Source organism: Pan paniscus, chromosome 12, assembly GCF_029289425.2.
Source record: "Pan paniscus chromosome 12, NHGRI_mPanPan1-v2.0_pri, whole genome shotgun sequence".
Taxonomy (NCBI): Eukaryota; Metazoa; Chordata; class Mammalia; order Primates; family Hominidae; genus Pan; species Pan paniscus.
In genome coordinates, this window is record NC_073261.2 from 114,811,304 (window position 1) to 114,824,020 (window position 12,717).

General features: G+C 48.4%; 1 protein-coding gene across 3 annotated transcripts in view; it reads right to left on the reverse strand.

Moving 5' to 3' along the window:
- LPIN1 (lipin 1) overlaps positions 1 to 12,717 on the reverse strand; it is a 150,753-nt gene that overhangs the window by 111,623 nt on the left and 26,413 nt on the right. For all 3 annotated transcript variants that reach the window (XM_008952322.5, XM_008952320.5, XM_034952635.3), the window contains exon 2: positions 2,917 to 2,973. In XM_008952322.5, the coding sequence (XP_008950570.3) occupies positions 2,917 to 2,973 (57 nt within the window). The remainder of the gene's footprint in view (positions 1 to 2,916; positions 2,974 to 12,717) is intronic.

Genomic DNA, 12,717 nt, shown 5'->3' on the forward strand with positions numbered 1-12,717 from the left:
AGCTTGACCTCTTAGAAAAACTTTCCCTCAAACATGTCTCCAGTCCATGGAGAATTAATCACTGGCTTCTCTGCACTCACAAGTCCACAGGCAACCCTGTCATAGCACCTGACACACGGCACCATCATTATGATCCCACTACCCCCTCCCCTGCTTGGTGAACTCCAGAAGGAAAAGACTAACCATGACACACTCATCACTGTGTCCCCAGTGCCTAGTACAGTGGCACAGTAACTAGGAAGGAGGGAGAGAGGGGGACAGTGTCAGGGAGAGGGACAGAGAGAGAGAGGAGACTGGGAGAGAGAGAGTGAATGAGAGGGAGAGGGAGAGCAGGAGGAGAGAGAGACTTTGAGTCTTACTTTCGCCCCTGTTGCCCTTCCTCCTCATTTTTGGTTTTCTCATTACTAAACATTCCTGGAATTTAGGAACCTACCTTCTGCGGACAGCGGGACACAACAATGATCAATGCCGGGATAGAAGGAGAGGTGTGGGTTGGAAGCCTGCCTGATGCCCCAGCCACCTCCCCATGCCATGCGCCCTCCAGCGTGAGTCTGTCCACCTTGCACACCTGAACCGCACCGTCCACTGTGGACTGCAGTTCGGTGTTTCCAGCCCAGACCTTGTCCCTTGGCTCCAGACCATGCATCCAACTGCCAGCTGGTCACCTGCCTTGGGAAGTTCCATGAGCAGTTCACACTCAGCCAGGCTAACAGTGGACCCCAAGCTGCCCCCCTGCCTCCAGGTCCACCCCTATAGCTGTACTCTCACAAGACTGCAGATCTGGAGGGGACACTGCCTGCTTGGGGCCTTTCGATCCACCTGCCCCGGCCCCCTGTATACCATTACCTGTAGGATAAAGTTCAAGGTCCTCAGAAAAGCAGACGAGGCCTCCTGGTCATCGGTACCCATCCTCCTCCTCCATTTTCATCCCCTCTTCCAATCACATCCCCCAAATCTCAAAGACACTGTGCTGTTTCTTACCTCTGTGCTTGGCCAACTGGTATGGCTCTTTCAATACCCTGCAGAACACTCACCTTCTCTTGGAAGCATTTTTCTGAAATTGCTTCTGAACCCCCCACCCACACAAGCTGATACAAGCCCTACTTCTCCTCTCCCATGAGGCCCATGGTGGACAGCAAGCACTTTCTGCTCACGATTCACTGAAATCCTGCTGTACGCATGTGGAATGCAACTCAGAGAAGTCAGGTAACTTGCTCAATGTCACACATGCTGTAAGTGGCAGAGCCATGACCCAGATTTTGCACTCCTGATCCAACACCCCTACCATGGATGGCGGACGCTTTCTGTAATTTCACCTTTGAAGCAGGAGCCTCCTGCTTGGCGCCTCCCGTCCTGAGCTCCCTGTGTTGCTGGGAGCCCAGCTCTGTGCAGGGTGGGGATGGAGGCCAGCGGATTGCCTTTCCTTACCTGCCTCTCGTGTGTCCTGCACATGGGGCCAGAAGCTGGGGTGGAAACATGGTAGCCATGGGCTCCTGCCCCACAGTCTGGAGAATGGGACTGAACCACGGGAAGCTGCCCGAGGCCGCCTCCATGACTATGTGGCCTGCGCTCCCACCCACAGGTGAAGGGGGTCACTTACTTCAATTTCCTGCATCTTCTCACAGAGCGGAGCTTCTCTCCCTCCAGGCATAACTGCCACTAACTGCTCTCTCCTCAGGATTCCTGGCCTCCATTTGGCCCCAGTCCCTGCCAATCCCCTTGGAAATAAAATTTCTGCTCCTCACAGAGTGCCCAGGCCAGGCCTTCCTTGCAGCCTTCTTCATCCATGTCACTGACGCCTCTGGATTCGTCTCAACGACGAACTCTCACTCTGCCTGCGGCCGCGCTGAGCCTCAGGTGTCCTCTGCAAATCCTTAGTCCACACTCTGTTTCAGTGTCCCTTTCTAACTGGGGGCTCCCCGAGGGTGGAGACTAAGTGTTACTTTTGTTCCGTAGCCACAAGGCTTGGACCAGGCCACAGTAGGGACACTAAGCATTCCAGCGTCATCACTTCTACCCTGGATCATTCCACAGCCCCTCTGGAGCCTCCCTATCCACACACGCTGCCTCCAGCCTCTTCCCCACAGTGGAAGCATCTCAGGGGTAAGATCTGTGGGCCTGTAGCAAATTACATGATGCCCCTGAAGCTTCAGCTATAGCTCCAGGGCAGGGTGAAGGCCCAAGGAGAAAGGAACAGGAGACAGAGTTTGGGACCACCTCTGGGAGTGGGGCGAGGGAGGGTGTAAACAAAATATCCCCCCACCCAAACAACAGTGGCTCAGAGAGTTTGAGGAGTGAGGGTAGTGATGGCCTTTGGGCTGTGGAACATGGGGTCTAGGAAGAGCCAAAAAGACAGCCTCGGGGGCAGACAGAGAGCAAAGCATGAAAAACAATCCCAGAGATGCTGAAGGGGCTGCACCAAAGCCTGAGAACCAGGTGCAAAGCAAAGAGGCTGCGGTGGGAGGAAGAGGCAGAATCTGGGGAAGCGCCTTGAGGGGCTCGGGGCGTGAGGCAAGGGCTCTCATTAGTCATGTGCAACTGCATTTGCGGTAAGGATCGTCCAGTAAAGGCAACCAATGGCATGAGTGTGAATGCAGACCTCTTCCTCTTGGCACTGGGGAGCCATTGAAGGCTTTTTAATCAGGGAGGTGACAAACTCCTTTCTCTGCCTGGAGGAGGATTCATCTCAGGAAGAAGAGATTAGAAACCAGCCAAAATGTTCACAGCTCCATGGGGAGCTAATCAAGCATCCAGCAAGTGCTGCGGGCAATCTCTGAAAGCATCAGCGGAAAGGAATAGGCCTGCCTTGGAGACTGCAGATAGCCATGGCGACAAACCACAGTTGGACATGGAGTATTTTCTCTAATCTTAAAATGTAAAAGCATAACAACGACATTCTATCACAGCGGCACTCACGTTAATGTTTGAAGACCATACATTTCGAATCCACCCAGGGTCTCTCATTATTGGAATCTGAAAAACAAAAACATTAGAAATTAATTAATAGAAATGTTCTGGAATTAGGTGGTGGTAATGGTTGCATAACTTTGCCAATATACTAAAAACTCACTGAACTCTACATTTTGAACATGGTGAATTCGGTGGTATGTAGGCTATATGTCAATTTAAAAAAAAACTAAATTAATAAGAAGAATGTGTGACTGGGCACAGTGGCTCATGCCTGTAATCCCAGCACTTTGGAAGGCCAAAGCAGGCAGATCACCTGAGGTCAGGAGTTTGAGATCAGCCTGGCCAACATGGCAAAACCCTGTCTCTACTAAAAATACAAAAATTAGCTTGGCATGGTGGTGGGCAGCTATAATCCCAGCTATTCAGGAGGCTGAGGCAGGAGAATCACTTGAACCCTGGGGGCGGAGGTTGCAGTGAGCCGAGATAGTGCCACTTCACTCCAGCCTGAGCAAAAGAGTGAAAATCCATCTCAAACAAACACAAAGAATGTGGTGTCTTTTCTTTGAGCACATTCAACTATGATGTGTCAATTACATAGGGTGCGTTATGAGGTTGGAAACGCCCTGTCTCTCTGACTCTTTCACTCTTTCTCCATCTTCATGTCCTCCCCAAAGCACATGGATCCTATTGACAAAGGTATAAGAAGGTCAGGCTGCATGAGAAAATGATGGGATTGGAAGGCAGAAGACATGACTCAAGTGCTGCCTCTGCTGTTTCTTAGCCACAGGGCTTGTTTTCTTACCTGTAAAATGTGGGTAACAATAACCCCTGCCCTGCCAAGTGACAGGAGTTATTGTGAGCATTAAGTGAGCTCATTTAGGCAAAAGGGCAAAGCCCAATTCAGGTACTAGCTATTAGGACTGTTGGCGTGGCGTTATCCTAGCAGGTAGGACATATGCAGTAGTCCTTTCTCACAAGTGTCCCAGTTAGAACTACACAAAGGGCACAGGGAGTAGGCCCAGTCTTCCTAAGGGATGTATTGTCCTAGGCCTAAAATTCTACTAAAATTATACTCAAAAACATGTGTGCTCTGAGTTCAACTGCCAGCAGCCCAGAATAAACAGCCCCAGAAGCCCCTAAACCTCTTCCCCTGTCCTGTCCCTCCTTGGCCCTGCATCCCACCTCATATTCATCTGACCCACTTAGCTTTTCCAGCACATATTTGTTGACTGACTGTTAGTTAATGGTGTTGCTTTACATCATGACATAGAATAGCTCTAGGGGTCATGTACTTCGCTAGGTACTGGGAACACAGCAACAAATGAGATGCAAATCTTGTCCGTAAGTCACTCATAGGCTAGTGGAGGGCAGGAAGACAAGTAACAAAGATCTCTGTGGCCAGGGCTACCATGAAGATATGCCCAGGGTCCAGAGAGAGCACAGAGGAGGCAGCCAAGCATCTGCCTGTGGGGAATGTAGGGAAGGTTCGTGCCTTCTGCAGGAGGGGACAGTTGAACTGCCTCTGCAGGGTGAGTGGGAACTCTGGGAGAGGAGAGGACAAGAAAGGCCGCTCCAGGCAGAGCAGAGAGCATATTCAAAATAACAAAGTCATCACACATGTGTTGGGAACAGCACGGTGCCCCTCATGACTCCAGAGTAGTTGAGCACATGCAGTGGGCATAAAGGGATGCCGGGGGGATCAGGGGGCAAGGAGGCAGGGGTGAGTGAGGCCGGCATGGCGAAGGCCTCGCATGCTCCCAGGAGGACCTCTGGCCTTGTGCTCTAAGCCGGCCAGTTTCATTTTTTTAAGAATGCCCTCCTCAAACAACAACTCTTGCTGGAGCACATTATGTAATTAGAAAAAAGGGAAATGGCTATGGTCAAATGGGGAAGGGGCCTGGAGTCTTGGCTACAGAAAACCTGAGGCTCTCAGAGCAGTGTGAGAGCAGTCACTGTGCACCACTGGGGATTACAGAGGAGGAGAGGGATGATCAGATCTGTGTCTTACAAGGACCACACTGACCTCCGCATGGAGGATGGATTCGAGGCAGAGAAGTGAATTTGAAGGTTATTCTAGCAAAGGATGGCTGGGATATGGACCAAGGTGATGACAGTGGGACAAAGAGGAAGATGAGCTCTGAACACAACCACATGATGGAATCACCAGGAAATGATATGCAACTTGGATTGGGGGGGTTGAAGTACAGGGAATTTTCAAGGATGCCTGAAGTTTCTAGTCTGGGTGACTAGGTAGATGTTTATATCATTCACTAAATTAGGAAAGCAAGAGGGATGAATTTAGGGAGGAATATTCTAGTCTCCTGGAACCACACCCAAAATAAAAAGGATCGATTTTCCTTTAAGACAGAACCAGGGAAAGAAGGCAGATGTGTGTTATAGGATTGTTTCCAATCTGGATCCTTGCTGGGGAGCAGGGGTAAGGCCATTGATTTCTTCATCTATATGTTGCTTAATATGGCAGCTAATGAAGTCCTCATTTCAACTGAGCAATGCATTTGAAACACTTCTTGGAATCCAGTTGCTGCTTCTATTTCAGCTCCTGTGGAATATTTCAGCATGCTGCAAAAAGTCATGCAACTTGGGTACAGATATTCTGGACCATCCAACTCAAATTCTTCAGGGGCCACCAACACAGTCACACGGGCACCAGAATTCTTTGTGTACAATAGTTGGATTGATTTTGCACTCACGAGGTAGGCTAGGAAGGCTGCCAGCAGTTTAAATTCACAGTGTTTGGATTTGGCCCTGATTCAAAATGAAGTTTTAAATCAAATACAAGATATATTCTTGCACTGCCAGAGGAGCAATGTCTCTGACCCCCAAGAGTCCGGTTTGAATTCAGAGATTAAATATAAACACAAGAACACCAAAAATGGTGACCCAGTATATTTCAACAATAATTTCTTTCACAGCAAAGTAGAAAATAGGCTCATTCTGCCCACAACTATTTGTTGTAATTCAAAATTCCAACATAAAGTGTGAAGCTCAGCCATTTGGATTCTGGCATCAAGCAGTTGGCAGTCACGGTGGAAGCCAAAAATCAACCTGGCTTTGAATTCCAGTTCTTCTACTAGGAGCTGTGTGGCCTTTGGCAAGAAATTACCTTTCTAAGCCTCAATATTCTCATTTCTAAAGAAAGGCTAACAATCAAATACTTACCTCATAGAACTGATGTGAGAATCAAAAGATAGAATACTGTGAAAATAGTAACGTACCATACAGATGTCAGTGGCTACTCCTGGATGAAGGTCATGAAGTGGAAGATTCAAGGTCAGAAGTAGGTGAGCATCTTCAGAGCAGCTGGTTTGCTTCTACCTTGCTTGAACCTTGAGCTGTATGACTGTTCAGGTCCTTGTTCAGTGCATTGGCTGCCAGAGCCACATTCCTGTTCTCGGTGTGAGTCAGACTCCATGAAACACATGCTTGTGTTAACCTCCTTCTCAACTCTATTGTTTGTCTTGATTTCTTTCTTCCTTTTCTTTCTCATTTAACATAGACTTATGTGACTGCTATGGATTAAATATTTGTGTCCCCACCCACACCCCTGCCACCATAAATGCATATATTGAAGTTGTAATCCCTAAGGTGATGGTATTTGGAGGTGTGGTCTTGCAGAAGGTGGGGGCTGATTAGGTGATGAAGATGGAGCCTTCAGAAATTGGATTACTACCCTTATAAGGGTAGGAGAAAGATAATCTCACTCTGCTATGTAAGTTCTGCTATGAGAGTCAGATGGAAAATGTACCTGAAAGTGACCAGCTCATGGCAGATACTCAATGAAGTTGAAATTGAATTCCCATCACAGCCTCATTAAGATTAAGACCCAGGTCACAGTTCCTTGTAATCTTCATGTAGCTGGGCTCACTGCTACCGTTCTTGCCATGATTTGCTGGAAGTCACATATCTGGAGCCTACGTCCAAATTCACATGCAGGTCTGTGGGACTCCAAAGCTCTTGCTGCTGTTTCATTGATGGGGCAAGATTTAAACAGCAGAAATCTCACAAACACAGAAGGAAAAGAGAGAATTCAGAGAGTAATGTTTCCAGATTATCAGGCTCAAAGTCGCGGGCAGCTCCCAGTTTACAAATGCGTTGTCCAACGTTCATTTGTAGATTTTTGTAAAAGCAGGGTAACATTTTCACATAGAAACGGTACTACCAAAGCCAGCTTTTCCAGGACAAGAGAGGCAGAGAAAACTATAGCATTACTGAAGAAACAATGGCAGCATATAACTCGGGACCTAAAAGCACTATGGTTGGTTTATACAGTCTGCTTTCATGGGAAAACCCATTCGCAGTCCAATGGAGGATTCCAGGAATGTGTGGGAACTGTCCAAAATGTGAGAGGAGAACCCTGGCCTGGGGATCAGGCAATCCAGGCTTTAGCGCTGGTGTCGCTAACTTGCTGCAAGGCATCGACAAGGTACCGCCCTTCTCTGGGTCTCAGTTTTTCCATCTAACAGAGGCTCGAGTTACATTCAGTGGTTTCTAAGGGTTTTCATCTCCAAAATTCTGCATCTACATGCATACACCCTCCTACACCATGATTCCAACAATGATACCCCCTTTCTTTGGTAGCCTGGTACCCTCTGTTGAGATAAAGGAAGAGGATAAAGGAAGGTTTGCTCTGAGTAGGGGGGAGATGGGGTGAAAGGGATGATGTTTTATGTATGAGGACTCCTCCTGGGACAGTTCTGGCAAATCTGATGAGATAACCACTTGTGGTCCCCAGCATGGGTTTTGGAGTCAAACTGTGTAGAATGATCTAGGGTAGAATGCTGGCTTCACCACTTACCATCTGTGTGGTCTTGAGCAATTCATTTAATATTCCTGAGCCTCCATTTCCCCTCTATAAAAGGGGAACAATAATAACAATAATAGTAGTAGTAGCTTTGTCATAGGGCCCTTGTGAGGATTAAAGAAGATACTTAATGTCAAGTGCTCAATATATATTCGTTATCATCATCGTCATCATCATCACCACCATCATCATCATCACCTTCCCTTCCTCCCATTGAGAGGTGGATAAACTGGGTTCTAACTCTAACCCTGGCTTGCTGGGTGACTTTGGCAAGTTTTTCCCCCTCTTTGGGTCAGCTTTCTTACGTATCAAATGCCTGGATTATACCAAAGCAAGGGTACCTAACTGGCCAAGTGCAACACAGCTGGTCTCCATCTCCTGTGCCTCCTGCTCCATTGAGCACATCACACCACATCATTCCCCGCTGAAAACCTTTCAAGGCTCCCCATTGCCCAGGAGTTAAGGCCCAGGTCTGGCATGCATGGCCCTGCGTGATCCACTCCTGCCTGCCCCCTTGCCTCAGCTCCTCTCCCATGCCTCACTCTCCACTCCAGGGACATGTACAGGGCTCCCATCTCAGTGACTAGGCTCCCCTGCTTCCTCCCAGTCGAAGGTTGACCCTCCACCGAAATCTGTCCTTGGAGTCATTTCCATGACTCAAAAACCAGCTCTCCATGGGGCCTTCTCAGAGTTCCCCCTTGGCAAAGAATCACCCTCCTCTGTGCTGACTCAGCATTCCAAAGAGAAGGCCACAGTGCAGTAGGCAAAAAGTGAAATTGATGAGAGTCAAGCTGCTGGATTCCAGCTGTGGGGGGGCCGACAGTGAAGGGTAATGCCCCTTCCCTGGTTGGCTGAAGGCAGGTCACTGCTCCTCTTAGGGCCTAGTCTCCTTCTCTGTCCTGTTAGTTAGGAGAGATGACCTCCAAGGGTCTAGGTGAAGGTTGCTGCCCCACTGCCTGACACAGCTGGTCTCGGATGCGGATCTGATGTGAAACTGTGATCATCACTCAGGATCTTTCTCAGTCAAGCCCAATTCAGTTCACTTCCCCAGGATCTTCTCACATGAAACTCCTGAAGTCCAGCCAGGCTTCTCTAAGGGGCTTACTCAGTCATAATTAGCGGAAACCACTCACTCATCATTGAAACACGTCAGAAGAGTCACTTGAAGGAAGTAATCATGCCTGGCTCAATGGTAAGGTCCATCCCAGCAGGCAGGTGAGCACCTGTGGTGCTCACAGAAGCAGCAGCGCTTGGCTGGGACGGGCCCCGGCCACTCCCTTTCTCCCTTCCCAAGCCACATCCAGTCACAAGCAAATCCTGCAGCTCCACCTCCAGTGGGGGACCCCGACCACTTCTCCCCGTGCATGCCCCACCACCCAGTCCCAGCCACGCTGCTCTCTCCTGCAGCTCCAGCAATGGCTCCACAGCCAGTCTGTTTCTGCTCCTCATCAGCTCTGCTCCTCACAGCAGCCAGAGGAACCTTCTGGAATGTTAGATCACACCACTCCTCAGCTCAAAACTTCCCGTGCTCCCCGGTCTACTCAGTAAATTCCAGGGCACTGCAGTGGCTTCAGGGGGTCTGGCCACGGTTCCGGACTCACCTCCTGCCACCTCTTCATCATCCATGGTGGCTTCTTCCACCTCAGGGACTGTGCATGAGCTGTTCCTCCGCCTGGCAGATTCTCCCTAAGCCTCCTTCTCTCACTTGATGCTGGTCTCTGTTCCAGTGACCCTTCCTGGAAGGAACTTCCTTGGTCCATCTGATCATCCCCCATCTCCTTACCCTGCTGTCTTTTTCTTCTTAGCACTTTATCAGTATCTGACGTTAGATCATTATTCTTTGTTTTCTGTTTTTCCTACTAAAATATAGGACCTTCCTTTCTCTCCTGCCATACTCCCAGCACCTGTGATAATGCCTCATGTGTAACAGGCTCTAAGAGGTGCTGTATGGCTAACTGCTACAAAGGTAACGTTTAGTCAGTACCCATGCACTTTCACCAAAGCTATTTCCACTTTTTAATGACAGTCATAAAGTTTTAGAGCTGGGAGGAAGAGCTCTTTTTGGCCCTTTTGATATTTTGATAAAAGCTATGAATCCTCTCTCCACAAAATGCACATTCACCCAGAAACCTGCACATCATTTTAGGGGGTTCAAAAACCTGTCAGATTACCTAGAAACATCTTTTAGTTAATGAGCCCCCAGATATAGACCACCTCCTCACCCCACGCTCCAAGAGGGTAAGTGCTTGCTCAAGGTCACACAGCTCTAACCTGGTGGGAGTTCCCCAGATTATCATGGCAATGGAAAGAGAATTCATACTCAAGGGAACTGGATCTAAGCCCTTGTTATAATATTTAATAATGCTTGGTCTTGAGTAGGTCTTGAGCACCTTATGCCTTAGAAGTTCCATTTCTTCAGTTATAAAATGAGCTTAATAATACTTCCTCCATCTTCCAAGATAGCAAGAGCAGGTTGAATGCTTCTAATGTGTGCACCTCTGACCACTCTCTAGGTTCATCTAATGACATTGGGCCCCCCCAGGTAATCCAGGATAATCTCCCTATTTTAAGGCCAGTGATGAGTAACCTTAATTCCAACTGCAACCCTCATTCTTTCCTTTACCACACAATGTAATTTATTCACAGGTTCCAAGGATGAGGATGGGGCATCTGGGGGACCACTATTCTGCCTGCCTCCTAATGGGCTTGCCCACACCTCCCTGTACCACCCTGCAGTTCACTCGCCTTGCTGCAGCCAAAGTCTTCTTTTTGTAACACAATCTGGTTATGTCACTGCATTAGTCCGTTTTCATGCTGCTGATAAAGACATACCCAAGACTGGGCAATTTACAAAAGAAAGGGGTTTAATGAACTTACAGTTCCACATGGCTGGGGAGGCCTCACAATCATGTTGGAAGGCAAAGAGGAGCAAGTCACATCTTAAGTGGATGGCGACAGGAAAAGAGAGAGCTTGTGCAGGGAAACTCTCATTTTTAAAACCATCAGATCTTGCGAGATTCATTCGCTATCACAAGAACAGTGCAGGAAATACCTGCCCCCATAATTCAATTACCTCCCACCGTGTTCCTCCCACAACACGTGGGAATTGTGGGAGTTACAATTCAAGATGAAATTTGGATAGGACCACAGCCAAACCCTATCCGTCACCTCTATGATTAAAGCCATTATATAACTTCCCACTGCTTTTAGAAGTAAATATAAAAAAAGCATACAATTTTCTAAACCCTCCTGAACTTGGTGAACAGTTTTCACCCACACTTGCAGTCTCATTTCCCACTTGCTCCCTTTGATCTCTCTGGCCCAGTCACACTAGCATTTCAACCCCTCCTATTCAGCTTACTACATCCAGCCCCACAGCCTTTGCACATGCTACTCTCCCTGTCCGAGACACGCTTCCACTGGATAGCCTCTCTTCACCCCCCAGGCCACAGCCAAGTGTCCCTTCCTCATAGGGGCTGTCCCTGGCCTCCTCAACCTGCTCACATCCTGACTGCACCCTCTCACAGGGCACTGTTGTAGCTCCTTCATGGCACTTAGCGCAGTTTGCAAATTTACATTTGTTTGTGTACTCAGCTGATGACAGCATCCTTCAAAAGGAACAGTGCCTGTTGGTCTCATCATTGTGTTGCAGCAGTGGCTGGCACACGGTAGTCAATAAGCACTTGTTGAATGGAAAAATAAAGGTGATTTTTTTTTTTTCAATATACAGTTGAGCTCAGAAGGTCAAAGGACTTGGCCGAGGCAACCCAGCTAAAGTGTTGGGGGATGGGTGAGCTGGGATTTGACCCAAGTTTGACTGACTTCAAAGCCACAACACCACACCATCTGCATTTCAGGCTACTATTTATGGGAGGGGGCTGGAGATGGCTTTATTCATCAAATTTTCCCAGTGAAAAAGATGAAGGTGGTATTGATCTCTGCAGCCCTCAAGGGGCCTCATGCCTTGGGCTTTTGTCTGATCAATCCTGTGGCCAGTAACCAGTGGAAGTTCCCACAAGTAACATGTGGAAGTTCTCCCCTGTTCCTGGTTATGTCCTCCTGGCCACTTTGAGAGGTGAGCTCCTCCAGGCCTCGCCATTGACCAGTGGTGACTATCTAGTCCCCAGTGTCCAGTGTTCACCCCGACATCTGACACATAAGTGTGTGTGGCCTCTGGAGGTATTCAGATAGCAGGATCCCCGGCAGAGGAAACTCCATGGAGCAGAGCCCTGCAGGGGATCCCGGGGAGATAGAGGACCCAGGGCTGGGGATCCCAGCTGTGTGACTGTGAGACATTTACCCCCTTGTCTTGGCCTCATTGTCCCTGAGTGTACAATGAGGGGCTGGATGCATGGTGCTTCCTGCTAGAACATTCTGTGATTCTAGTGAGTATCTAGCACAATCTTTGATTCCAGACTTCATGGACACTCCACATGGAAGAGACCCTAGATATAACTAGATTTAGTATGTGGAAGGGACTTGAATTTAAGTCCCAGTATAGAAATCTCTGCCCATTAGAAGTGACCTCCAGTGCGGGCTCCTACCCAAGCCTCATATCCCACTGGACACGTCACAATCCAGGGTGGTGATGTGCTACCCAGCTCTGCCTCCCCCGGGTGGGGCCTCACAGTTGCCACTATTTCAGGCCCAGATGCAACCACAAAAGTGAGTTCAATATGGAAGGCTTAAGCTTCACATGAGATGCATGTGTGTGCATATATTAGATTAAAGATGGCTTCAAATTCTTTGCTACTCCTTCCATTGAGAGATAAAGTCTCATAACTCTCCCCTTAAATCTGAGCTAACCTAAGTGACTTGCTTGACCAATAACATGCAGGACAAGTGACATTCTTCATCTTCTGAGGCTAGGTCATAAGAAGCCTAAAGCACCCTCCCCATTCTGGGGGATGCCAGCTACCAGGTAAGAGGTCTGACTACCATGAGATGCCAAGCCTGAGAGGCTTTGTGTGCTGAATCCTGTCAAT